The sequence below is a fragment of the Daphnia magna genome, linkage group LG3, assembly GCF_020631705.1.
Source record: "Daphnia magna isolate NIES linkage group LG3, ASM2063170v1.1, whole genome shotgun sequence".
Classification (NCBI taxonomy): Eukaryota; Metazoa; Arthropoda; class Branchiopoda; order Diplostraca; family Daphniidae; genus Daphnia; species Daphnia magna.
In genome coordinates, this window is record NC_059184.1 from 10,247,545 (window position 1) to 10,274,241 (window position 26,697).

At 36.6% G+C, this 26,697-nt stretch overlaps 1 protein-coding gene and 1 long non-coding RNA gene across 5 annotated transcripts; one reads left to right on the forward strand and one right to left on the reverse strand.

The window, feature by feature from the left end:
* The first annotated feature begins 568 nt into the window (after positions 1-568).
* LOC116923526 (adenylate cyclase type 6) lies at positions 569-24,809 on the forward strand. Of its 3 annotated transcripts, none has more exons than XM_032930018.2 (24): positions 569-606; positions 659-859; positions 5,228-5,515; positions 5,800-6,393; positions 7,812-7,961; positions 8,787-8,908; positions 9,043-9,135; positions 9,638-9,784; positions 9,884-9,943; positions 10,011-10,109; positions 13,317-13,461; positions 14,165-14,277; positions 14,596-14,752; positions 16,234-16,331; positions 16,405-16,489; positions 16,580-16,696; positions 19,438-19,614; positions 19,705-19,877; positions 19,990-20,129; positions 20,199-20,308; positions 20,379-20,598; positions 21,128-21,259; positions 23,473-23,597; positions 23,661-24,809. In XM_032930018.2, exons 2-24 carry the CDS (start codon positions 770-772, stop codon positions 23,811-23,813), a joined length of 3,588 nt encoding a protein of 1,195 aa, XP_032785909.1. In that variant the 5' UTR covers positions 569-606; positions 659-769; the 3' UTR covers positions 23,814-24,809. The 3 variants fall into 3 exon arrangements, with proteins under 3 accessions (XP_032785909.1, XP_045026454.1, XP_032785910.1); XM_045170519.1 differs by having other exon boundaries at positions 680-859; XM_032930019.2 differs by lacking the exon at positions 7,812-7,961.
* Positions 8,817-13,360, reverse strand: LOC116923597. 2 transcript variants are annotated; one of them, XR_006643980.1, is made up of 4 exons: positions 13,229-13,360; positions 11,462-11,532; positions 11,035-11,186; positions 8,817-8,955 (listed from the first exon to the last, which is right to left on the reverse strand). It is a non-coding gene; the product is annotated as an uncharacterized LOC116923597 (long non-coding RNA). The 2 variants fall into 2 exon arrangements; XR_004394582.2 differs by lacking the exon at positions 13,229-13,360 and having other exon boundaries at positions 11,462-12,392.
* Positions 24,810-26,697: the final 1,888 nt, after the last annotated feature.

Here is a 26,697-nt window from a genome sequence, read left to right on the forward strand (position 1 = left end):
TCGACTTACAATTCCCTGACATTTGGACAGGCCATGTACTATACATATGCATGTATAATGCCTATGCCGACATGCCCCATCTTGCAATGTATCAACTTGCCCCAACCCGGGGTTTATTCAAATACAAATTTTTATTACTCCTTTATAATTGATTAAAACAAATCCATTGTTACAGTTCAATAGAGGACACAATTTTCTATAAAACTAATATTTTTTAAAAATTATATGCATACCAAGAAAAGATAAAATTGATGAATACCAAGCACGCAACTATTGTGGATTTGACGCAAAAAATTTCGTTATTTTCTATTTCCTAAACTATTTGGGATAAATTTATAAAACTTTGCACAAATGTGCGCACAATAAACATCTTTGACTATGAATTATTTCAATAAAACCTCTTTCACACAATTCTTCTAAATTAGGAATTGCAAACTTGCCCTCCTGCCAACTAGCCCCACTCTCCCCTAATAATATATTCGTAGGTTAAAAGATTTTTGCTTTCATTCAGCGAATAGCATTATTTTAAATAATCATTTATATGTGTACTTTTTTATATTTCTGTTACAGAACCAAGGAAGACAATAAATATATTCCGTTCTGAAGGTACTACACTGGATAAAAATACGTTGATTGTCTATCCCAATTCCCTGCGAAGCTTTTTCTCTTTCCTACGTAGATACTAGCAAAAACTTCGGCATCCTGACGAGTCTCGCTTGTTAACTCAAAAGAATTCCGTCAAAAAGGCATCTTGAAGTGAACTGGAAAAATGCATAGAAGCAACAGTGATTCGCGGCGTGACCGCCAACAACGTTTCAGCTTTAAAAACCGCATGAAACCAAATTCTTTGCAAGATGTGGTAAGTTACTTTCTTTTTTCTTAAGCATTGATACTGCGGATATTTAACTCGAGAAGGAAACCTAGTATATTCGTCGAAAAATCAATTAAACCAAACGCAAGTTTTTCTCCTCAAACGCTGTACCGTATACGTTTTGATTTCTGATTATTAGGCCCTAGGTCTTTCATGTTTGACTAGTCTTTAATTTCCAAAATGCTTTGAAATTTTTTACAATAGCTAAACTGACTGAAAAAATTTCATTTTTCTCTCGCTGCCTTTTGGGGGCCTGCTTCTCTTAAATTTAGAATCTCTCGCCGGTTTCTAGTTAAAGTAGAATTTCCCGTAAATCCGATGCTCGAAGAATTTTTAATTAATTTAGTAAAAAGTTTCTTTTATAAGGTATCCACTTTCCGTTTCTTAAATATTTAATTCTTTTTCATTTGCCGAAGTGGTATGGCACGAGGTGTCCTCTAAAATCGAATTTCCCTGTATCTTTTGCGTGCGCTGTCCATACTTCAATGTCAATCACAAGCAAACAAGATGTGGCGTTTCGTTTTGTTTCGGAAATTTGACGATGTGATTCGCATTGTTTGTTTCGAATAGTGAATAGGGCCTAGACAACTGTATAAGGTAATGTAGCATAATACTACATATGGTATTTTAAAATCCCACTTTTCTGCTCATTTAACGATTATAATAAAAGATGTTTTTGTTCGTGCTAATTGGAGAGTTACAGATAAGCACTTCAACTCAAGACAAAACTAAATTTAAAATTACTTATCCACACGCTAAACCGGAAATGATTTTTGTAGTAATACCTACTGACTAATCAGCAACGAGGAAAGCCATACATTTAAATAAACCCCCGGTTTTCAGCCTTCGGATAGTACGTATGAAAATTATAGTTCACATTTTTTTAACCCGACCCGACCTATCCTCAGGGAATACAGGGACAACTCTCCTTTACTTCTAGGGATCGACCCCGATTGGCTCTAATCGGGATCCCCACCACGAAAAAAGCCATTTGGAGTACAATCGGGGCCCACTTCGACAACCAGAACGGGGTGGGGCAAAAATAAGGGGTTGCCTCGAAAACCACGACGCCATTTGAAAAGATGGTGGCTATTACGGTTTCGGGGCGGAATTGGTGTAGGCGGGTAGAATTAGGCACAGTCGGGGTTGTAATCGGGGAAAAAAACCCGATCAATTATGTCCTTTCATCAATGAATTCGTTACAGTCTGGGTTGCATAACCGATTACGGACCCCAATAGAAACCCGATTGAGTTCGGGGCAAAAAAATTTCAAATCCGAACACCGAAAGCCCCACCCGGTGCCCCGAAATGCTAACTCCGATTGGCAAAAAAGCGCCCCTATTGACTCAGGGCCGATCTTCAGTCGATAGATAACATATCAAAATTAAACAAAAAAAAAATATTTACCGTGTTTACCTTTTCCTGAGTAATTAAATTAGCGAAAATACGTAAGTAGAGGAGAGTGGGGGCAATTGAGACACAGGGCAATTGAAACAAAAATTGTTTCTCTCGCCGTATAAGAGAAATTTTCTTGAAAAAATTAGGGTTAATAGAATGAGGGGGTTTACAAGTTTAGAAAAATTTACGAGTTTTTGTATTCAAAACTTTTTAAGATATCTCGAAAAAACTGTTTTTTGTTCTCCGTCTGTTAAATTTGCGTTTTCAATTTTTTTGTTTTAACCCCTAAAACGCTACGTTTTAGTAATAAAATTAGTTTCTGATGATTTGCAATTCATTTTTCTACAATTTAATGTCATTAAATTTTTCCCTGCATTCTTAAATAATTTTAAATAATTAAATGTAACGATGACCCTATTGCAAGGCAATTGAAACACTTTGTTTATATTCCCTGTCTGCGAGTGGTTGCATTTTTTTTGCAAGTATTTGACGTAATTCATTTAAACAAATGTAAATCATCATGTTAACACAACTATAATACTTGTATTCGCTGTTTGGGATTTATTAAAAAAAGCATGTTGCTTAATGGTTTTTTTTTTATTTAATTATTTAAATATTTTAAACTAAATTACGATCTACTTTAAGCATATTTTAAAAATCTGTAAATCGCATTGTACCTAATGGTAAAATTTGATCACACTAGCAGTTGTGGCTGCTGAGATATCGTGATTTTCATTTTATGTGGGTATGAAGAAGCTTCCTTATGGAAAAACCCACGTTGCAATTGCGTCGACACACCGTTTCAATTGCCCTGCTACCATGGCAATTGAAACACTCGAAGCGACCTCAGTTTTTTACAATTTACTACTATTAAAATTAATCTTTTCTCATTAAAAAAATATCGTTTAGTAGCTGAGATAATAGGCTACAATTCTATATAATTTTTATATTAAATTGTTAAGTTTTTTTTCAAGAAATACAAAAAACCAAAATGTGTATTAATTGCCCCCACTCTCCCCTACTTGTAAATCATGACCCAGTAATTCTTATTCAAACTTGTATAGCTTCAAAAAGTGGTTGAGTTTTGTATAAAAAACCTTTTCCAAAAACATTTCTATGCCGAGCAGCGAACTCGGCGAACTCTTACCCTCAGCTTACCAGACCCTGCAGTCGAAGGCTTGAGAAAACACGGTCGATCTGAAATACCATTTAAAATTCGAAAAGAAAAGAAAAGAAAAAAGTTGCATCAAAACACATTGAAACACTACACATCAAAATCGGAGTGGAGAGTCGTTTTCCATCTGTTACATTTTTTTTATCACTGAAAAAAGAAAGTTAAACAGATGTAAGGCAGTCATACTTGTGAAGCATTGGCGCACAAGGATAATGTGTGGTGCATTTTCGGGACAATGATGTAGCCGAAAAAGAATTCGTTACCATCTCAAATGTATTTCAGGCCAGAACTTTGTCGGGCAATGTCGGACAAATGGCTCGATACTTTCAATGTGTCTCGGTGAAGCAGCTTCCGAGAAAAGCTGTAAAAATTAGCTTCATTTGTTTTTGAAAAAAATAATAAAAAAAAGAAAAGAAAAAAGAAACACAAAGAATAACATTGATGGTTAACACATTTTATATAAAACTGATTAATATTTATAAAATACACATATATTATATTTAACTTATATAAATATATATTTAATACATAAAAAATGAAAAATGTTTGTGCCCCGGTACAAAATATTTGTTAAGTCAATTAATTTAAAAAACGTAGTTTTTGTTTCAACCTTGAGAGAGGATTACAAAATTGAAGCGAAATTGAAGTGAATCAATTGCCTGGTAATGTGGCCAGGAATGCGCCCGGCCGCCCGCTAAATGATGCGACATTTTTTTTGTCGTTTTCTAGATACCGTTTCTCGAAGCCAATAGCTTTAGAAAAATGCCTACATAAAAATTGACAATAAAATAGTCTGCTTTTTCTAGATATCTCTTCTTAGAGAGTGACTAATCCCAAGACAATCCGTAATAATTACTTAACAAACCATTATTTGGCATATAATGTTAAGTAAGCCCACCTTAAATCAAGTAATATATGTAGTAAATTCCCTTTGGCTATACAATAAATCAATACTGAACAATCCCTGCAACTGGTATCACCGATTCGCTTAATGCAATATGACATAGTGTCATATATAGGACAAAAGATGGGACGAAATGAAAGATTGCTAGCCAACGTGACGTACATGGAGTGTATTGTGCTTAAATGTGGAAATCGTGTCAATTTGCAAGAGTGGGTGAGTCGACGTGTCGTTTTATTAATTGGATCGAAAGCTCAAATCAATGGGTGGGTCAAGTTCTGGCCGTAGCCGTTTCTGGATCGAAGGACTTAGGCTTGCCACCGAAAAGCTTCCCTTTCGGGGTACAACTGCCATCCCAAGTGATGATCAAAGGCTGAAAAATTTCTATCAAAATCAAATTTTATTTATTTTGCTTAAAAAGCCCATACTTAACCTAAATTGTACCTCGTTCGAGCGAGATGGGCGAAAAGTTTTGAGTATAACCGTTGCAAACTACTGTATAAGCCTATCCATTCTCAGTTTGGGGAACTGAACTTATTTTAACCCTTCTTTGAAGCATATAGGTTTTCTTCTGCTGATGTTCCAAAACTGATTTCGATAATGGTATATTCTTTCAAGCTTTCATTGGTCGCTTGCTTCTGTATACGCAGCATAGTAGTTTTTAGATTTAAATAAGATCATTGCGCTTAATTAATTGAATTCTAAAGCTAGAAATTTCTTGGATTATTTATTTACTTACCGGTAGTTAACGTGTTTTTATACTACACGACGATGAGTATTTTCAGTAAGATTGCGTATTACATACGTACATTATCAACGACAGTTGTAATTTTTTATAAAATTTCACTTGTATTTACAATTCCTTTGATATTTTGTAAAATAGGAGAATGAAGTTGGAGGGCGTACTTCGAGCCTACGTCATCACAAAACGTCAACAGCCGGGCAAGGATCAATTAGAGCTGTGGGAGCAAATGGTGGTGGTGCTACAGTGACCTCGAGTGTTATTAGCTTGGGATTTTCAATGTCTTCTGTGAACGACCCTACTACTCCATCGGGAACGGGTCCGTCATCTGGACAAACTCCAAAAAAGTCTAACTGGGAGGTGATTGAGCACTACCACAAATCAGGCCTTCATGGAGCGTCATCCGCTAACCGGACAAAGCACCAACAGGCAAGTTATCCAGTATTTTGAGACTTAGACAGAACAGCATGTTTTCTTCTCTTTATCACAATGTTAAGTGAAACAGTAAGGTGAAAAAAAAACTAGAACTTTTTATTTTTGAGTTTATTTATTCGTGGGTTATTTACAAGTGTAACCTACACTATAACGTAACCTGTTCGTAAAGGTAATGAATTTTCATTTTTGTTGTCATCGTACCCTTTGCAATCGTCAAATGATTGAATGCGTACATGCGTATCAAATAATATTCGATTGAAAATTGCTTAAAATACTAGGAGGAGTACGAGGCACAGACGGCAGCCATTATCACCCACGATTTTGTCGTGTTAGATGAAAGGCGCTGCTGGTGGAACGTCTGCCATCTTCTAAAGCGCGTCTTTCGATCTCATCGCTTTAAAGACGTTCACGTCGAAGTCTTGTATCAGCGATATTTTCTGCGGATGAACCAAACCAACTTAACAAGCTTATTGGCTCTGTTAATTGCTACGGCCCTAGTTTTCACAGCGCTCAATTATGCCATAGGTGGAACGCAAGGCCTTCTTCAAAGCGTAATCATAGGCTTGTTTGCTATTCTGTACATTGGTCTTGAGCTGCTGGTTACTCGCTCCTTCCTCAATGAAGTCTATCTGATCGTATTCTCTTACATCATACTGGCATCATTTGTTGGCACTGAACTTGTGCTTGCGGTAGATGAGACACGAAAATCGGCCGTGGCAGGAGCTTGGTCTACGGTTTTTTTCATATACATAACTTATACCTTCCTGCCTCTTCACGTTCGCGAATCATCAATCTGTGGCTGCCTCCTCGGAGTGACCCAACTAGCCTGTGCTCTAAGTCTTAATTATCAAGACGAAAATATTTGGAAACAGGTGAGCAACATTTAACACATTCATTTCTACCTCTCACGGGATTCACCTTCTCGTGTCATTTTGATTATCTTGTTTGGCAAATCCTTAAATTTTTTTTTATTTGGGATTAATGGTGTAAAATTGAACTTCACATATTATTTTGCACCTGTGCCATTGCACTTAATGCTGACTGACTTGCACACCATGTCTTGTCTTTCATGTACGGAATAAAGTAAAACAAGCGGTATCAAATTATAAGTATTGTCAAAACGCATCGTACACCACACACAAGGTGACGATTTAAAGATTTTAAAAGCAAACTTTCCATCAAGCCTTTCACATTTTATCACAAGCAATGTTCTGCTGAATGAAACTTTTTGGACAACAATTTTTAATAAGATTAAACAATCTTGATTATTATTCCTTATTCTTCGAATAATTAGTCTGCCGTTGTCCTCTATAAAATGATGGCGGAACCCCCACATTCTGAAATTCGATATTTCATTCGAAGTTTGGTTCATTATTCCTAATTCGTTCTATTCGGATATTACGAATCAAATGCCTTTTTCATCCATTATTCTGCATACTTATTCTTTTTGTTTTTCTATTTGACTCATTTCCAAAACAAACCTCGCTTTTGCTCAGACACTAGGCTACTGTGGTCATAAATTTCACTTTTTTCTCAATAGCACGTATCGTATATTATTTTAGCAACTGTACTAGGTGCTGAAGTAAATAGTTGGCAGAAAATTGTATGGATTCCTAATCTAAAATCCTTGATCGGAAAACTACCGTCCGTGAATTATGAATAAAGACCATAATAACATTATTATTATTATTATTATTATTATTATTATTATTATTATTATTATTATTATTATTATTATTATTATTATTATTATTATTATTATTATTATTATTATTATTATTATTTTCATCGTGAGGTCAAATATATTTCGGCCTTCAATGTTAGGCCAGTAAAGGAAATGAAAAAGTAGACCAAGAGTCCTTCGTCAAGGTCTTTTTCTCGGACAAATTGTAGCCTTTACCTATGGTTAGACGATTGCCAAACAATAAATCGTTGTTTGGCTTCGCTCAATCACTCTGGCAACAACGGTTTCTGGCAATCAAAAAGATTATTCGTTTACCTTTGGTACTATAGTGCTGGGACAAAGTATGCTATTCTTGTGCTGGTTTCTAATTCCCTCCCCCCTTTTTTTAACCCTATTTTACCCTAAGATATATGTATTGATTGTGCCTCTTTCTCTGCATTCCGTTCGCAATTACATGCAAAGGGCCATACGAGAACTAGAATATGTACGTTACGCTATATTGCACATGCAAGGCAGAGTTCATAGTGCTTGTTGCATAATTGCATTCAGTAGACCTATTTCAATACAGCTTCATTACTAAATGGCATAATACAATAACTTTCCTAGATTGCGGCCAACGGTATTTTGTTCCTATGCACCAATGTTGCCGGAATTTTCACCCACTACCCATGCGAAGTTGCGCAACGGCAAGCTTTTATAGAAACTCGACAATGCATAGAGGCTCGAATTAATATTCAACGCGAAAACCAACAACAGGTAATTTATCGCTTATATTGGGGGCTTATTCTAAAACACTTGTCGTATCGACTTTAAACGTAGTACCTCTATATCGTAAAAATATCATATGTGAAAAAGAAATTACTCGGTTAGCCTACTACTAATATTTGAATGCGGGTACCAAATCATGCAAACATGATCGTAGACATAACGGGGCTTCCACTTCGATCTTAAAGTAAATGTTCGATTATTATGTCTGTTTCGATTCCCAAGCGAGGCCAATAAGAGTTTTCCCTGGAAATGGCAGTGAAACTGGCCAATTCATGATTCGTAATTAAGCCAAGGATAAACTCAACGGCAAACGTGACAGTTTCAAAATCATTAATCTTAATGATGGTGGTTGGACTAACCCCAATTTCAGTCGGATTGCGTATATTCGTCAATCTGAATCCTGGACTGGCTCACGAGTCAGGTGCTGCAATACATGACAATGTTTCGCAGCCTTATTCCATTGCTGAAACTATGCAGTTAAAGTTTGAATTGGGAACAGAATATTTTTGTGTCAACGTTAGTGTCTAATATTTTGCTTGTGCTGAGTAGCATACTTTTTAGGAACCATTAAAAACCCTATACTCGCCTATGTGACCAGAAATTTGGTACCGGTAAACCATAGCATATTTTAGTCGTTAACGAAGTTAGATGACTCGTAAGGATTCATATCACATCATTTTCTTTACAGTCGTATATTTAAAATGTAGCTCGAAATATCAAAAATGTTTCTTTTGAAAAGTTCTTCATAAAAAACCAAGAGCAATCTAAGTTATCATTTGATGTCGAGTGAAATTTTCTCTTTTTCTGTTGTAGGAGAGACTGCTACTTTCTGTTCTTCCAAGGCACGTTGCTATGGAGATGAAAGCGGATATCGCAGGAAAACCAAAAGATACCATGTTTCACAAAATTTATATTCAAAGGCATGAAAACGTCAGGTAAAATCATTTCGTTCCGCCGGAGATGTGCAGTTCTTCACCTTGTCCTGTGAACAAAACAAATATATCTATATATAGTAGCTTTATATATCTAATGCTTTGCGGATGTCTATTTTTTTTTCTTCTTTAAAAAGCATTCTGTTTGCCGATATCTGTGGTTTCACCAGTCTTTCTGACCAATGCACGGCCGAAGAGTTGGTTCGCCTGCTCAATGAACTATTTGCGAGGTAATTTTTGTGTCCAAGATCTAGTTAAGACTATTAATACCACAAAAAACTGTTACCTGTCAATTAAAAATTACACCAATAGGGTAATAGTAAAACTTCCAGTTTTTTGTGCTACAGCATAGACTTTCTCTTGACAAAGATAACCAATGGCAAATAAGAGTAAAAGTCAATTAACACTAGTCCATTTCCGTTATACTTAATTAGCACTTTCTGTAAACCTACTTTTTGCCGTAAGCTATTTTCTTTGGTAGCTTTATTACAATTCGTTACGTCGTCGAAGAATCCTTTTGGAATTGGAATAAAAAATGTTGAGCCTTAAGCACAAAACGGGCAAGGTCAAGTAATGATAAATCTGGCGGTGGATCGAGTTAGTTGTGATTCGAAACTCTATGAATCTCTTGTCTTCATGCAAAGTTTTGAATGTTGACCCTTGGTTTTCCAACAGGAAAATCACTCCGTTTACAACCAAGGATTGGAACTAGTAACCCTTTTTATATCTCAGGTTTGATAGGCTCGCTGCTGAACACCATTGCTTACGCATAAAATTGTTGGGCGACTGTTATTATTGCGTGTCCGGATTGCCGGAGCCGCGACCTGATCATGCCCATTGCTGTGTTGAAATGGGACTTGACATGATAGACGCAATTGCGTAAGATTTTTAAATTTACAAACATTTTATTTGAAAAATGGAAATTACATCTCAATCTGGCATGATTTTTCAAATGACAACGACCATAATCATTTCTAGACTTGTGCGAGAGGTAACTGGCGTCAACGTTAACATGAGAGTCGGCATCCACACTGGCAGGTACCAATGTGTCACAGAAAGCTACTGCTATTCTGTAAAACTAATTTTGTCTAATGTTTTAAAATAGGGTGCACTGTGGTGTACTTGGACTTCGAAAATGGCAGTTTGATGTATGGTCTAACGATGTCACTCTCGCAAATAATATGGAAAGTGGGGGAATACCCGGGTGAGCATGTTTAATTTCAATTTGGGTTGTATTGCCTAGTTTTTATATAATTTCATTTTTGTTTAAGTTGCGTACCTTAATAGTCGCTTATTGTAGTTTAAAAATTAATAAATGAATGATACCTTAGCAAGCAAAAATAGTAGTAATGAGAATTCAGGAGGGATTATGCAAGGCGTCAACTGTAGTCTACCAGAAATATTTCATATTGAAACATTTTCTTGTAAGTTACTTCGTAGCGTGTATATACCGTATTCCATAGCTTCCCCACGTTTTCTGGAAGAGCAGTTTTTTTTTGCATTTTGCATGCCAATTCTGGTATAGCTACTAGGCTACTACTGGCTTCTAATTATTCGGTATTGATTTCAGCTAGCCTCCATATTCTGTTAACAGGGACATGCAGATGCAGATCGCAACTAATTCCCAATTGCCATACAGGGTAAATTACAAGGGCAAAAGATTCAGTAGCCTTCATTTTTAGACTGGATGTAATCCATCACTTGAAATTCATTTTGAAAGTATAAGAAAGGGGAAAAAAAACTAAACAGTCGAGAATAAATAAAAGAAAAAATATTTCAAATATTGGTTCGATTATCAAAAAAAAAATTTGCAGACTTTTGTTTTGGGATCTCAACTCTTTGTCAAACCAGATGCTGTTGTCGCATTTCTGGCGGCAACGGTATTCCTGCGAAACGGTACATCTGCCGCAGCGCTGATTGCGCTCACTATTCCGTATTCTAGCCTAGTATTGTTCCTATTTTCTTTTCTTTAAAAGCAAAACGAAAAAAAAAAAATTACGAGTTACTTATATCTCTTACTGGTCAATTTTAAAACAATAAGAACGCCTAAGGTTGTTGCGTTATTATTTTTTGTGTACAGCCTAACCCTTTGTAATGTGATGCTTTTATGTTTTATGCCTTTCACGTACCTATAGTGGATGACAAGGCCATCATTCGCTAGTAAAAGGCAACGTTGGCCGACTCCCTGATTAGGTGTTTTAGGATCCGGAGAATCCTCGGGTTTTCGGCATCTTTGGGAGGGGTTTTTCTAGGAATTTTCCCCGTTCAAAGCATAACGTTCCTGGATATATTCAGACAGATTTACGAAAGATTTTTCATACTGCAAGTTTTCTGGCAGTAGTATTAAGCTATAAATGCAAAAATTACGGTAGCAAGACTTTAGTAGACTACTCCGCTATGTGATTACCCCCTTATGAAAGAAAAATCAACTCTTAAGACAAGGTGCAGATGAATATCAGTTTTGGCAAGACAAATGATCCCATTGATGTTAATTATAGCCTTGTAAAACAACGAAAGTTTTACCGATAAAAAGAATTTGATCCAAGAGTAACCTACTTTAGTATGAAGAAGGAGCATAAAAGTGGAGCACAAACAACTCCTATGAAACATTCCTTTCACGACGCAATCTGAAAAACATGGAAAATCATCTTTCAATTAATCGCACACATACATACAAATCATTGAATACAACAACAAAAAGGAATTGGCACTAATCTCCACAAATTTCAAAGACAACGAAAATTGTGTCGCTAAAGTTGGATGTTCCGGGCGGTTCCGGGTAGTCTGTTTTGTTAAGTTTTGGAGTGTAAGGATTTTGCGATACACTGGTTTCGTTTGTTTTCTAATGCTTTGGCTTACATAAATCCTTTCGTAGGCAACGCCCTTTTGCAGATTTTCTGTAATCTCCAGTTCAGCTTTTTCATGTCAAGAAACGATTGACGAAATTCAAAAAGTTCTACTAGTTTAGGTTAACTAAACGGGTAACGAACCTAAATCAAAATATGACTTTCAAAAATTGAACAAAGAACAAAACGAATCGTTAAAAGAACGACCCAGGTGAAAATTTACTTGGCAATTACTTAAGAAATACAATAAAAAAACTCAAGTAATAGTAAAGGATTTTGGAACAAGTATTTTTACAATAATAACATAGAAATACTATAGAATTACTTGAAGCAAAAAAACTTGTAGAAAATAAAACAAGCAGTACCGAAGCAGTCATTTTCTAGTGAAACCCTCGTAAATGTACAATGAAATTCAGTGAATTTAGAATATAATATAATAGTAGACTAGTCTACCATTGACTAAAACGGAGAAATAGAAAAGTCTTCGGTGGGGATTGAACGCGGAACTGCACATCAGTAATTATCGCAACGGAGCGCCTTAACCACTCAGCTATTTTGATATAATATTATTTCTACATTTTCCTGACTATATTGAGGATTCAGTTAAGAACTTAGAAAAAATTCTGACTGAAAACTAAAGTATGTTTACATTTAAGACATTTGAGTATGTGTTAATAATTAAATCATACTTTTAATAATTATATATTAATTTTAAACTATAATTTCTATCTTTTTCATTTTTAATCGCTAATTTAACCCAAATATTTCAAAATAACAAAGAAAATGTTAATGTTCAATAACCAATTAAAAAAGCCAAAGTGGAAATAGTTGTATAAAAGCAAATAAAATATGACAAATTTAAAGGGGGAAGTAAAATTTACCTTTAAGTCACCAGAAGAAAGTTAGGAAAAAGGTAGAAACCAAAAATTGAGAGTGAAGCATATCACGAAAAATACATGCATAAAAATATATAAAGTAGAAGTACAGTGGCAATCAGTAAAAACAATGTGAGCCTCAGTAAGAATATAGTGGCATTAATGCCCAATGTAGTGAAACAGCAATTACTATAGTAAAACAGCAGTTTGTGTCAGTAAATATACAGTGAACACTACTGAAAACAAAGTGTGTCCAAGTAAACTTGTAGTGGTCACTAGTGAAACAGTAGTGTGTGTTAGTAATACTGATTTTGAAACAAAGAAAAAAATACGCACCCTTAGTGTTACTTTTATTTTACTGCGTTCACTACAGTAAAATGATAGTTTACTTGGCTACATTATCATTTTATTGTAGTACAATATAGTATTTTTTTACCTGGGATAGTGAAACAGTAGTGTGTGTTAGTAATACTGATATTGAAACAAAGAAAAAAATACGCCCACTTAGTGTTACTTTTATTTTACAGTGTTCACTATAGTAAAATGATAGTTTACTTGGCTACATTATAATTTTATTGTAGTGCAATGTAGTACTTTTTTACCTGGGGACTTAGCAATGCAACTGCACTGTCACGGCCGATATGCATCTCCATCTTTGACGTCTTGTTCAATCTTTCTTTGCATTTAAAGGAGGATACATATTACAAAGGAGACATTAAAATATCTCGGAAGCGACTACCGCGTTGAGCCTGGCCATGGTGGAGAAAGGAACGGATATCTTCGAGACCACAATATCGAGACGTTCCTTATCATTCCAAGTGATAAATATCGTGACGTAAGTGGGCTTATTAATAATCTGGGTAGATCAAGTACTTTGCAGTTGTCCTTTTCGCTTTAAACAACTTCTCCTAATAACCGATATTAAGGTTAAAGCCAAAAATGGAACTGCCTCAAACAGCTGATTCCTTATTCAATAAAAATTTTTCGTATCTGACATTGCGCTAAACTGAAACTGTTCAGGTTGTTTGAAATATGGGTTTTATTTCTTAACTGGTGGTCTTATTCAATTAACATGGTTTCTAGATCCACCACCATAAAGAAAAAAATCGGTTAATTCGTGTAAAAGCACATATTTTTTTCTAGATTGTTTTTTACTAGATGAAATTGTTTTTATTACGTGGGATTCGAAATAGAAATTGGCAAGCTCTGAATAGATTGAGCTACTTGCTGTCGTTTCAGTATCGTCCATTCAGTATTGGACAGAGAACATTAAACTTAAGAGGCTGTCGTTCTCTGAAGCAGTGAAGCCATTTAATTACATTGTTTATCATAAATTTTCTCTTAACAAATAGTAGATTTCAAAGTATAGTGCATCTCCTTTAATAAAACAATCTATTTTTTAAAGATTTTTATTGGAACAATGATTTTTAATAATCTTTTTGTCGTTAGGCTACATACAAAATACTCATTGCGAGTATTTAATCTCTATACAAAATGTTGTATTGTTAATGATTCGGTTCCATGATCGTTTCTTTCAGCACCACGCCAAAAAAACCAGCAGCTACAACTCTATGAACGGTACGACAGCAACGTCGAAAGAAATGCGCGTCATGGGCCATTCCGAACACACAAAGCAGAATATCCACAATAAGTAAGTTTTTGCTAAGCTAGAACTTTCAAGAAATTTGGACGCGATAAAGAAAGACATTGTTTTTTTTCTAAACTGAAACAAAACTGTGAGTATTTCCTTAAAAATAAAGATCTCATGCATTTCGATTTTTCTTGAAAAAGAACGAAAACTAAAAATATGGCGCGCAACCAATTCGTATTTGCTCATCCCTCCAATAACTCAAAAATAATGTATAGAAACCTTTTTTTTCGACTAGGGTCTCTTGTGGATAGTGTTGTAACGACGATAGAAAATTAAGCGTTTTCAGCTCTTTTACCGATAATCCTTATTAATTTTTAGGCTAGGTTTTGGCGACAACCAGGAAATGAAAGATCCTGAAGTAGAAGTGAACGACTACCTGGCCCGTGCAATTGACGCAAGAAGCATAGATCGACTTCGAGCTGAACATTGTCGTCGTTGGTTGCTTACTTTCCGAAAGCCCGAAAATGAAGCTAAGGTATCGAATTTATCCGAGAAATTTAGCAATTTCAAGACGAAGTATACGAAACGTTTAAAAATTTGCTCATTGATCTCTGTAGCATTTTAAAATTGTAGCAAATATCCTGCATTTATCTCAAGCAATATTTTGCTGAGCTAGTTCTATCCGTAGAGTGGATCATATACGTAATCCGTCAGTGTGGCCATTTTTTCCCGAATTTCTTGTTTCAAAGAGAAAGCCTTTACGTTCTTCGACAGAAAAATTTGATTTTGTATTTGAGCAGACCGACAAGAACTGTGCTGGTAAACCATCTAAATTAGTCTTAGAATTGAGCGCAAAAAGGGTATTTTCGTTTTTTGACAATTTTCTTTTCGGGCCTCGCCGAAGTGTAACCTTCTTGTGATTTCGTTCTTGCTACCCTAAATGCAGTGCCAACGGATTTTAACCATTAGTTAAAACATTCCCCTGAAAAAAAAATTTAATTTTATAATAGCACCGCCAATCGTCCTAAGGGCTCTGGAAGAAGCAAGCTCTCAGACAAGTATAACGCCTTTGGCGTATTTCCATACTGACGGCATTCTTGCGTACGTGAGAATTTTCACCATGCTTTGCCTATTTTGTGAGATGCCTGGTATTGTGGGATAGTTCGTCATCCCACTGTTTTATCTTTCGTTGAAAAGTAGACGCTTTTACTTAGGATCTGTGAAGAACAACAGACTGCCATCATCGTGATTCTGGTCGTTCACGAAACGTGCGTATATATATGCTAGAGGCTTTAGTTGTTTCCGAAATAGCCCCTGCCAGGTGATTATTATGAGGCGTACCCCACATTTAGCATTTTGTATTAAAAATGGGCAGAAAGGAAGGGACCGTGACAAAGAGTCGTGACAAGATTTGAAAAATAATTGAAATAGTCGAAAACTACTGAATATATGTATTAGTCTGGTGCCATCTTTCTAGAGTTGCACGACGAGACGCGTGACTTCCGATTTACGACCTTTCCCATTTACTTTTCTGCTCTCGTTTGTAACGAAGAGACTTGTGTCATGTACCACAGCAGACCGATCCATTGCAATTTGCCTTTCGAAGACATAACATAACCGGTCGTTGGTTTTCCTGACAGCTGACCAAAGGAATAAACTTTTGCAACTCGTTAGATCTTATAGAAAAACTAAAGCAAAAAAGGACCAAAGAAATTAGAACAAAACAATTAACTTTTCCTCACCGAAGAATGCGGCAGAAACTGACATGTTATTATGTTACTCTACTTAAAGGGCGCTGATTTCCGCAAGTGTTTGTCATACTTTTTCTAAGAGAGAAACAAAAAAAGAAAATTAACTCAGGCCATTTCACATTACATGGTGCAATCTGACGAAAGGAAACAAAAACACGTTCTATATTATAAATAGTATATATACGTATATATATTTTTTAATTTATGTCTTTATTGACTGTCATGTCCATCCACTAAACTAAATTTTCTTCTCTCTCTAAAATAGTACGCCAAAGAACGGGATAAAATGATGGAAGCCTATTTTATCTGCTCGTCTTTCATATTGCTCTCGATATTGATTGTTCAATGTATCGTCATTCCTCAGTAATATAATAAGTCAGAGTTAAATTTTCGGTTACAGTCATCTACCTAACCGACTGACGATCCTTCTTTTCAGATCAAACGTTATGTTCTTCACCAGTGCAATATGTGGTGGCATATTACTGTTGATTGTCCTCGTCGCTGTCGCGGAGAAATGCAGTGCAAGTTACATTTGATATTCATTCATTCATTCCTAATCTCTAAAATTATAAAAGTACTTGTGCGCACTAACCAGTATTTTACAAATGCAGTGTTTGCCGCAAGAACTCATGGTGTTTTCTCGACGAATCGCAGCTAGTCGTCGATTAACTCAGCTCCTATCGGCATGGGTTGTTTTGATTCTTTATGCTGTTGCTTGCGCTCCACTGGTAAGTGACCATTACATGAAGAGATTTTTCGGGCACATCTCAGCTTGATCGTGACTAGATGGCATGAGCGTATCGGGTTCCTAAAATGTACAACACTCTTAGCATAAAGTTTGCCAGGAGTGGTCACGTCTATGAAACAGCTAGGCAACGTATACCAGTAAGTGAAGCTCAAGAGATGATGTTGCGGCTGCTGTGTTGGGAAATCTCAAAAGAGGGAATGAGAAAACAGTAGGGAAACATTCAAGAACAGGGTATAAGGCTTGTGGATTTTCCATTTTGCCCCTTCCTTTTAATAGCACGTAAGACCGGTCACGTGACGAGAAGTTTTACCACTAAACTTTACCAAACAGGGATTTTTTAAAATTATTTTTCATGATGTAAACTTGATTTGTCTTAGCGAGACGAATTAAATGGAACAATGGCGACTCTCAAGCAGCAGCGGCAAGTTATGAAAAAGCTTTATATAAGTGTAACTTGCAAAATACATCGCTAACAGAATATGAAAGTTAAATGCATCTAATCGTTATTTTGGGCATTTGTAGAATGAACTTTAAGTTGAGAATGACTTTGATAATCACGAATGATTGAGATCATTTTCTAAATTCCATTCCTTCACTAAAATGCTGTTGTTGCTGTTGCTTTGAGGGAGAGAAATGAGCCCAGCCAAAAATCCGACACAATTAAATGCATGTTTTAATACATGTTTATGTTGGGACACTTCAGGACGATATAAATTATGAATTGAATCATACTTAAGTCTTAAATATTATTTTTAGATAGAAAGAATAATGAATTGTGTTCCATTTGTGGTATACTAGCCTACTTAAAATAATAAATTAAGACATGGAAGAATTGTACTCAATGTGTAGATTTAAAAAAATATCTACTCAAATTCGATTTAAGTGCGTTAGGTGATAGAAAAATTTTGGAGATTTTTTTAATATTTGGAAACATTTGATTTTACGTGATAGAATTTGGTTTTCGAACATCAACGATTCATAAAAATTGATTTTGTGAAATTTATAATGATAACTTAACTTAATTGAATTAACATAATAATTTGAAACAGATAAATCGACATTATAAAGTTAAACTTTCGTATTTATGCGGATACTTGGAATAGAAGTGGCTAAACAAAATAAAAATACCCTGAAAAATTGGTTCTTCCCAACTTTCCAAGTCCATAAAATATTCGGGGTATATTCTCGTTTATTCGGTTCAGGCGTTCACAAGTCCAAAAAAATTCTGGGATATTATTTGATAATATAATGAATGGTATAAACACCCCCGAAAATTTGGGAAAATGTAAAAATTTTGCTTTTTCCCATTATTCCTGGGTTGCTAACCCCGAAAGAATTATATCCTTTTTAACAGTCATATAATAATTTTCCAAAATTTTACGCACTAATCACATCTATGCACTATGTTAACTTTTGTTTCATCGGTGTGAAACACGATCTATTGAAAACTATAATATAACTTATAATAATTGACTTCTAATAATATATACATTAAGCAATAATTGCCTCCGCCTTGTATCAAACTGCATAATATTACTTTTATATCACATTTTATTACCAGTTAGTAAAGTAACAAATAATTAATTTTGATAGTATGTGATTTATTGAAAACTAGCATAATTAATTGCTTCTGTTTTATTAGCATGTATTAAATTGCATGTTGTTACTTTATGATCATACTTAATACAAGCTAGTATGATAAAATCAGGCTAGTATATCATTAATTATACTAGTATGCGATTCATTGTAAACTTGTACAATTAATTGTCTCAGATTTTTGGCTGGGAGCTGTGCGATTTAATAGCGTCTTTGGGCATTTACAGAGCCAATAAGCATCGCCAGAGCTTATTCGCAGTGCTGTTTCAATTTTATTGCTTTGTTGGTTTTTCTCCATTTAATTCGTAGCTGGGCTAGCATGAATATCTGTGTTAAGTGACGTTTAGAAGTTCGTTGTGTTGATTTTACCAGACATTTTTTTAAATAATATATTTATATTTTTTTTTTTTACAAAATAAAATCATACGACACCGAGGATTTGTAATACAGTTCAATTTTGCTGTTACCGTCCATTTAAAGAGGTCGGGATGCAATATATGTCAGGTAGCTAATTAAACTTCGATTTATTTTGCTTCTCCACCCAAATGAACGATTAATGGGAAGAATTATTCAGGGCCGCAGGAGAAAAACTAGGAAGGTAAACTTAGCGCTCTGCATCAAGGTCTTGCGTTTGCTTTCGTAAAAAAGCTGAACTTCCTTGAAAATCTTGGGGAGCTTCTAACAACATCGAATGGGTGAAAATACATCAAAAAGTGTCGCCTGGGGATACTAGGCCCTAGGAAAGATCTATGGCCCATGATAAAAAAGCCTTCGCAATTGAACCGAGATAATTGAACACAATGAGTGACACTTCCTGCATTGATGTATAAAAATGAACTATTTTCAATTGCTCGCAAACGGCAGGAGAGCGGGACTTGAAAAAGAATCCACCCGTGACTGTTTCGATCTGTGTTGTAGTAACCCCTAATTCCTCTGTAACCTGTACTATACTGTAACTCTGTAGTCACATATACGGATCATTTTAGGGAAATTGAACGCCTGCGCCTGGAAATGTCATATTAGATTTTAATTTGCTGCGATGCTATTTGAGAATTTAATGGGAGCATCATATGCTTGCCGCTTACGTCATAACTAACTATTTTTGTGTGCGTATTTTGGCTCAAGTTGCCGCTCACGGAAGAACAAATGCCGACCTGTTTGCTTCAACTGGTAGTGCTAAATGGCTCATCGACATTTTTTCGTGAGATCCCCAAGGATTTGTCACTGCTTGCCAACAATATGACTATGATACGTGGCGAAAACGGAACTTCCGTAGAAGTGTGCACTTCCCCTTTTCCACAGGTAATGAACCGCTTAACATTGTTTTGTTGCTAAATAACTAATAACAGTTATTTCACGATTCAACACGTACTTGATGCCAATATCTACCAGTACGTCACACTTTGTGTATTGCTGGCAATGATATCAAGCTCGGTGTTCCAACCAATGACAAGCTTACTCCGTTTGGCCCTTCTGACAATCATGAGTTCGGTCTATCTTTACTTCGTGTTTGGAAGCCACGCTGTCCTTTTCAAATCTCAGGATGTCATACTGATGTTGAATAGGTTAGCTTCTCGCCACGTTTATTGCACTTCTTTTCTTCTTGTACTCATTCGTTTAGACTGTAGGCATTAATTATGCAGAAGTTAACCACAAAATTTCCTTGTTTGTCAAAAGGGAGCCACAAGACTCGAGTATTTCTTTGGGAATCTTGACAGCTTTGATATTAGCTGCCTTCGTGTCCGCCTTCGTCATACATGGACAGCAAATCGAAGCAACTTCACGGTTGGACTTCTTATGGAAGCTTCAGGCAACAGGTATGTTTCACATGGGTAATGGAATGCGTCTCCGATTATAAACTTTAACTCTAGAAATTTAACTTGCAGAGGAAAAGGAAGAAATGGAGCACTTACAAGCCTACAATCGTAAACTTCTTGCGAACATCCTTCCAGTTCATGTCGCTGAGCATTTCATGTCTATGGACAAGCATACTGACGTATGTAACTGTAACCTGCTAATAACATTCAATCTTTTTAAGAATTCAAACTTTGTTTCACGTTCCGTAGGAGCTGTATCACGAACAATGCGAAAGCGTCTGCATTATGTTTGCTTCAATTCCTAACTTCCCCGAGTTTTACGTCGAACTCGAATCAAACAATGAGGGAGTCGAATGCCTTCGTCTGCTCAATGAGATCATTGCTGATTTTGACGAGATTTTAAGTGAGGACCAATTTAAGTACATTGAGAAAATTAAATCAACCGGTTCGACTTACATGGCGGCCTCGGGTAGGAACTGACATTCACTTCAATAATAATATGTTAAGTAACCGTAAAGTCATACAGAACATACATCAAAATGATTGTTCAGTCTTAAAAAAATTGTAAAAATCAAGTCCTGCAGCATGATCGAAATGGGGTTAATTAAAAGTTTTACCGAATGTTTTCGGTTTCGGTGGGTCAGGTCGATTTTTCTGAATAAACTAGATTAGGCTACCTCGTGGCCGTTTTCACAAACTGGCGATAGAAACGTTTATTTTTAAAAATTAGTATTGAAATTTGTTTCGTTACTCGTGATTCTACGCAATAATACGATCAAAAACGTTTTCGATTTGTCATCTTTTTTATTTATTTATTCGACTTTCAAAAAGATTGATCTTATTATTTTCTTTTTCCCTTATTTGACAGTACACTGCCAACAAGTCCGTACTGAAGCAGTCATTTATCAGCTAGTGCATATAGATAGAGATATACATGAATACAATTAGCAAATGTAAGTTCACTGACAGTACGTCTTCCCTTTTACTCCTTTTGCTAGGTCTCACAAAAGCAACGTGTGACATGAAAAATTTCAACCACGTCACCGCCATGGCTGATTACGCTCTACGCCTACGAGAACAACTAGACTACGTTAATGAACATTCATTCAACAATTTTAAAATTCGAATAGGTAATTACTATTTTCCTTCAAGAGATCCAAATTAAAAATGAGGCCATGAGTTTGTTCTCAATGTCAAGAGTCACAGAGAGAGATAGGATTAGTTGCTGTCCTCGCCTACTATCCTACAAATTTTCCGGCAGAAATTCCAAAATTCTATTGCACTAATTATGTTTAATGAATGCGCAATTGATTGCTCAAGAAAAGTTTCATTTCAGAATCGAAATGTGCGAGGGAAAATGTAACTTAGCTTATCGGTTTTGAGGAAACAAGGATCATAGGCGTTTTTCGCTGTGGACGGAAACATTTTTTAAATTTAACAACAATGCGAACGACTAGGTCTTTTAGAGCTGCTCCAGACGGAGTCATCACAACAAAACTAGCTTAATGGAGTATTGTCATGATAAAATGATCATGATAGTGTACATAAAGGAGAACGCACGCACCTATTTCCGTCCCCTTGGACCACAGCAGGAAGGTGCTCGTTGAGGGAGGGGGAGAGGGCATTCTAAAGCTAAGACATCAGCTGGCAGTTTGTAACCGTTTCGATTTAAAGGTGTCTTCCGCGCCACGATTCTCTCACTATTCTTTCAAACTGACGTTAGAGTCCGCACCCGTCGGCAAGAAGTTGCTAGCTAGCGCCTTCGGCACAGAAACTCATTGAACTCACATCAGTGAGCGGTCCTTGATTTGTTATGTTGCCTGACATAAATTATGTTTTATATTTCTTTGAATTGTTTCATAAAACTGTAGATTCCAAAATCGATACGCTTTTCATTCATATCGATATATATAAAATATTGGCGACCTACATCTCTTGAAGCACACGCCCTTGTTTGAATTCTGTGTAGGTCTACTAGAGAGGTCGCCGACTCTTTTCCAGGGGGAATTTCGAGAAATTTTCCGTGTTTCCTAATTAATTTCTAGTTTTTCCCAAAATACCGTAAATTTCCGCAATTCGGGTACTTTTCCCTAAATTTCCGCGATTTCCCTATTTTCCCGTAATTTATCTATTTTTCCGCGATTTCTTCTATTACCCACCGGATAAACCAAGAGAAAATGGAATCAAATTAAAGAAAATGATTTCATTTTATTTTATTTATAATGTCAAGCTACATTTATTGTAAAAAAATCAGGGTAGGCGGGCAGAATAAGGTATAATCGGAGTTGTAGTCGGGGAAATCGGGTCGAAATCGATTAGGTTATACCATCGCTGATTATGTAACCCGATTGAGCCCTGAATGCCCTACCCCGATGCCCCAAAATGTGAACCCTGATTGGCAAAAAATCGCCCCGATTGGCTCGTGGTTGATCCCTAGTTGTTATATCTTAGTTGTTTAAGGATATTGACCATGTGAGACGCCAGATTTAGTCCATTCTTCCTCAAAAGACAGAAAACGTCTGATTCAATTTCATCATCATTGCCATTTTCAAGTCTTTACGTCGTCTGCTATATTTGTTATCTAGCGACTACAGAGTTGCCATATAGCTACACAACAAAAGAATACTTCCAAATAATGGCGTTTTGTAGGGCTCGGTCCCGATCACATTCTAATCGGGGACACCACTAAGCTTCCCCGATAAAAATGAATCGGGGAAGTGCGGTACGGGGATTTCTGTTTTCGGTGCAGAACGGTGCTATAATCGGTGCTGCATCGATAGCACCGCTTCAGCCATAGGGGGTTAGTCTTACCAGTGACCTTGCGTTCTGATAGGCCAACGAGAATCCCGTGACTAGGGTCACATTTTGTTCTTGTAGGCCGCAGGGCAACTGCCAATTTAGATCACTATTCATTAATAATCGGGGAAGGCACTGATCACCGATATCACCGAGCACCAAAATCACCGCACCGATAAAGATCATCTCCGCACTCAATCGACTAAAACGTTCCCCGATTAGCACGGGGACAAGCACTAGCGTTTTGTAAAAAAATATACAAAACTACTAACAGTCCACGAGTAATTCACCTGTAGCAAACCTGAATTTATTAAAATTAACTAAATAATCATGTAAAACACTTTATCAGACATTTTAAGGACACTTATTTTTATTTCCGTAATTTCCTTAAATTTCCGTGATTTCCTAAATTTCTACCCCTTTTACCGCTTTTTCTCAAGGGGTGAACCTCGAGAAAAAGAGTCGGTGACCCCTCGGGTCTACTAAAGAACGGAACTTGGTTTTGCCTATTTCGTCCGTAGTTCATACGTATTGTTTGATTTTTAAGGAATTAACATCGGCCCAGTAGTAGCTGGTGTTATTGGAGCTCGGAAACCGCAATACGACATTTGGGGTAACGCTGTCAACGTGGCCAGCCGCATGGATTCCACGGGCGTTCTCGACAAAATACAGGTTGCATTACCTTTGCTATGAAAAAGCAACCTAACGCTATGCTTGAAGTTTCCAACTAAATAGGTTACACAAGAAGTTCGTCAAATTTTACAACCGAAAAGTTATCCTCTGACCTGTCGGGGCACGGTGAATGTCAAAGGCAAAGGTGAAATGGTTACCTACTACTTGGATGGCTACAGCAGCGATCGTGTCCACGTTGATGTCACTAGTCGTTAGCGATTCGATAGTGGTCGCCACAACAAGCGCCATTTTAACACGCAAAAACCTGATCAAGAATATCTATTGAACTGAGGATGAAATTTTATGGTGCTTCGATACGTTGACGTAGCAAACTTTAATTCATTCCGTCCTTCGATCGTTCATTATAAGGATTTCGAAGGCAACCGGATCGTCTAATTATAACAATATATCGGAGCTCCTACAATATGCTTACAATGGTTTTCGGATCTTTGATTTCCAAATGACTTGATTTTCAATAAGTACCGCATGAATAAATCTGCACACGCCATTGACGGCTTGCTGGAAGGCTACGATTGAAGCCTACCAATAATGGAAATGAGTTCCCAACTGTTCTAGACCGTGACTGGAGCACCGTGACATCTGAAATTGCTAACCGATTTCTAGAGCTCTATGCATGAACCTCTTGTATTTTTACCATATCGTTTCCGTTACCCTCGTCTTGCCACGCCATGTGTTGCCCTTTGCCAAAGTAATCGGTGTAACGAAATACAGTCAGTGTTCTCGTGTGCACGTTCCAAAGTCAATATTACCATACCTGACCTAGTGTGAAATGAACCAATAATCAATGCACACCTCACATCTTCACCATTATGAAAACTTCCCTGTTCCATTTGAAAGAAAGCATAACAAAATGTAAGATCAGACCATAAATATATACCATGTATTTTGTCTAGATACCTTATTGTAAAAGTATATCCAAATCCAAGATGATCCATTCGTGATTTATTAAAATTTTCGCACGGCAGTGAAGTTACTGTTTATGCTTGAAATCCCAACATATTTTCAAACCCATGAAAATAACAAGAAAATTGATTTAATGATTTTCGTCACCTTCTCCAATGCTAACGCTCTGCATCGTTGGACAAAAATGAGTTTAGCATTTATAAGTTGAGTAGCTAGATAGCTATCAGTTTGTAAATCGGATGTATTCTGCTAACCAAATTTCAAACAATAATATATGATTATATATTACAGTGTTGCCATGTCAAAATTAATAAAAAATCTTTCGTGGCAATAGGTAGAGTCATAGAGAGGAACAGAGGATGGTTGGACGGCTTTAAGGCGCGTTTTGGCGTGTACTTGGTTGACCAGAGAGGAGATTGAGTATCGATCAACCGTGTTTTGGTGCCAACCTGCTTGAACTCGACTAATATTTTGGCGTCAACTGTAATCTTCTGTTCAAATTAAGGTTCAACCGCACCCAGACGATTACATGGCCCAGATTTACCACGGTCCAGAGCATGGTAGAACCAGAACCGATCTTGATTCCTCACCTAGGGCTAGGCCCCGGTTCTTGAAAACCCGGGTTACCCGCGGATGGTCCCCAAAAATAGTCGCCCATGGGCGATCCTGGTAGGAAATCGGGGCTAACCGGGTAATGGAACCGGTTTTGAAATTGTGTTACCCACGTAAAACCCGGGTAGGTAGTGGGCACAAAGTCTCAAGAACCGTAACCAATCGCATCCGATCCAATTTTTTAGCCGAAAATACCTACCCAAGGGTTCAAATTAAGGGGTTTTTTTCCTTAAAGGGTTTTGACCCAGGTCGAAAAGAAAAAAAAAAAAAGATCCGTCCCGCATGACCCGTGGGTCAGAAAAAACATCCCCGTGTCCCGCGTAATTATCGGGTCAAACGCACTTCTCTTCTCTTCTTTTCAGTCTCGTCATCAGACTCAACAATTACAACGTTTGTATTTGGAAAACTTCTTTTTTTGCCAGCAGCATCGCCTCATTGACAGGATTTAGATACATTTGGACGTTTTCTGCAACTGGTGGCCAATTTTCAAAACGATTTTTTCCACTATCCACAATATCTTTACATTTTTTTTACAATGAGCTAGAACTTGAAGTAGGAAAACATAGCATTTTAGCCTAGTCTTCAGCAGACCAAAACTATATGTGATTTTGTTTGGCATAGAATTGTATAAAACTTGTGAAGAAATTGTGGAAAGTGGATAAATTGTTTTGAAAATTTGCCACCAGTCGCAGCACTATATTGAGAAAATGTGGGTTGCTGACTTGGTGGGAGGGCCCAAGTTCTCAAATACGCAGAAAGATACCCCGATTCCTGGCCGTTACTGTAGATTGGTATGTTTTTAAGCTATTCTGCTTTGTTGACTCAAAACTTAGCGTAAGAGTTAAAAGCTTCTTTGTCTTACTACTAGATGGCGCCACATCTCAGATTAGCCCGAAAACCCCTTGAACCGTCCCGAAATCCGTCCCGAAAAAAAATCCTTAAAGGGATGCATTTTATCGGAGTTTTTTTTCCTTGACCTGGGATCTGAATCGGGTTTTCATGACCCGGGCCACAGCCCTAGTCACACCTCAAACAGAACTAGTCTGCTAAAAAAAAGTTGTTTTGTTTATGGATTTGATTTTTGAATCCCTTATTACTAGTTTAAAATAATGTTTGTAGTTCCAATTTTCTATTATATAAATATAAGTTATTTATATTATAAAATTTATATTATTAAATTTTCGCATCCATGTTACCATAGACTACAAGGTAAAGACTGAACTCCCCTATAACCCTCCACAGGCGATGCTTCTGCATGCCGGTAGGGGTCAGGCCGTACCGGTTAACAAGGCAATTTAGTCGTTCCCCGTTTCCCTACTGATTACGTGCTTCACACACACGCATTTTCGGGTATATGGAATTCATATTGATTTTTATATTTTATACTATAATTTTATATAGCCCTTCCACGTGTCTCTTGAATTTTTGCTTAATTTTACTTGCAAATTCGGGTGTAGAAAAAAAAGTTTTATGTGACCATCGTTTCTCATGAATATTTGGATTTTTAAATGAAATCTTGAAACACTGTTGTGAATTTGTAGGCGTCATTTACATTGTTTACGTT

Bases quoted from the DNA above. Each gene is read 5' to 3' on its own strand.
- LOC116923526 (XM_032930018.2), top strand. From the start codon at position 770: ATGCATAGAAGCAACAGTGATTCGCGGCGTGACCGCCAACAACGTTTC. The intron at 14,753-16,233 runs GTATCGAATTTA...TCTCTAAAATAG, and splicing joins AGCCCGAAAATGAAGCTAAG to TACGCCAAAGAACGGGATAA. The intron at 20,599-21,127 runs GTAGGAACTGAC...TCCTTTTGCTAG, and splicing joins GACTTACATGGCGGCCTCGG to GTCTCACAAAAGCAACGTGT.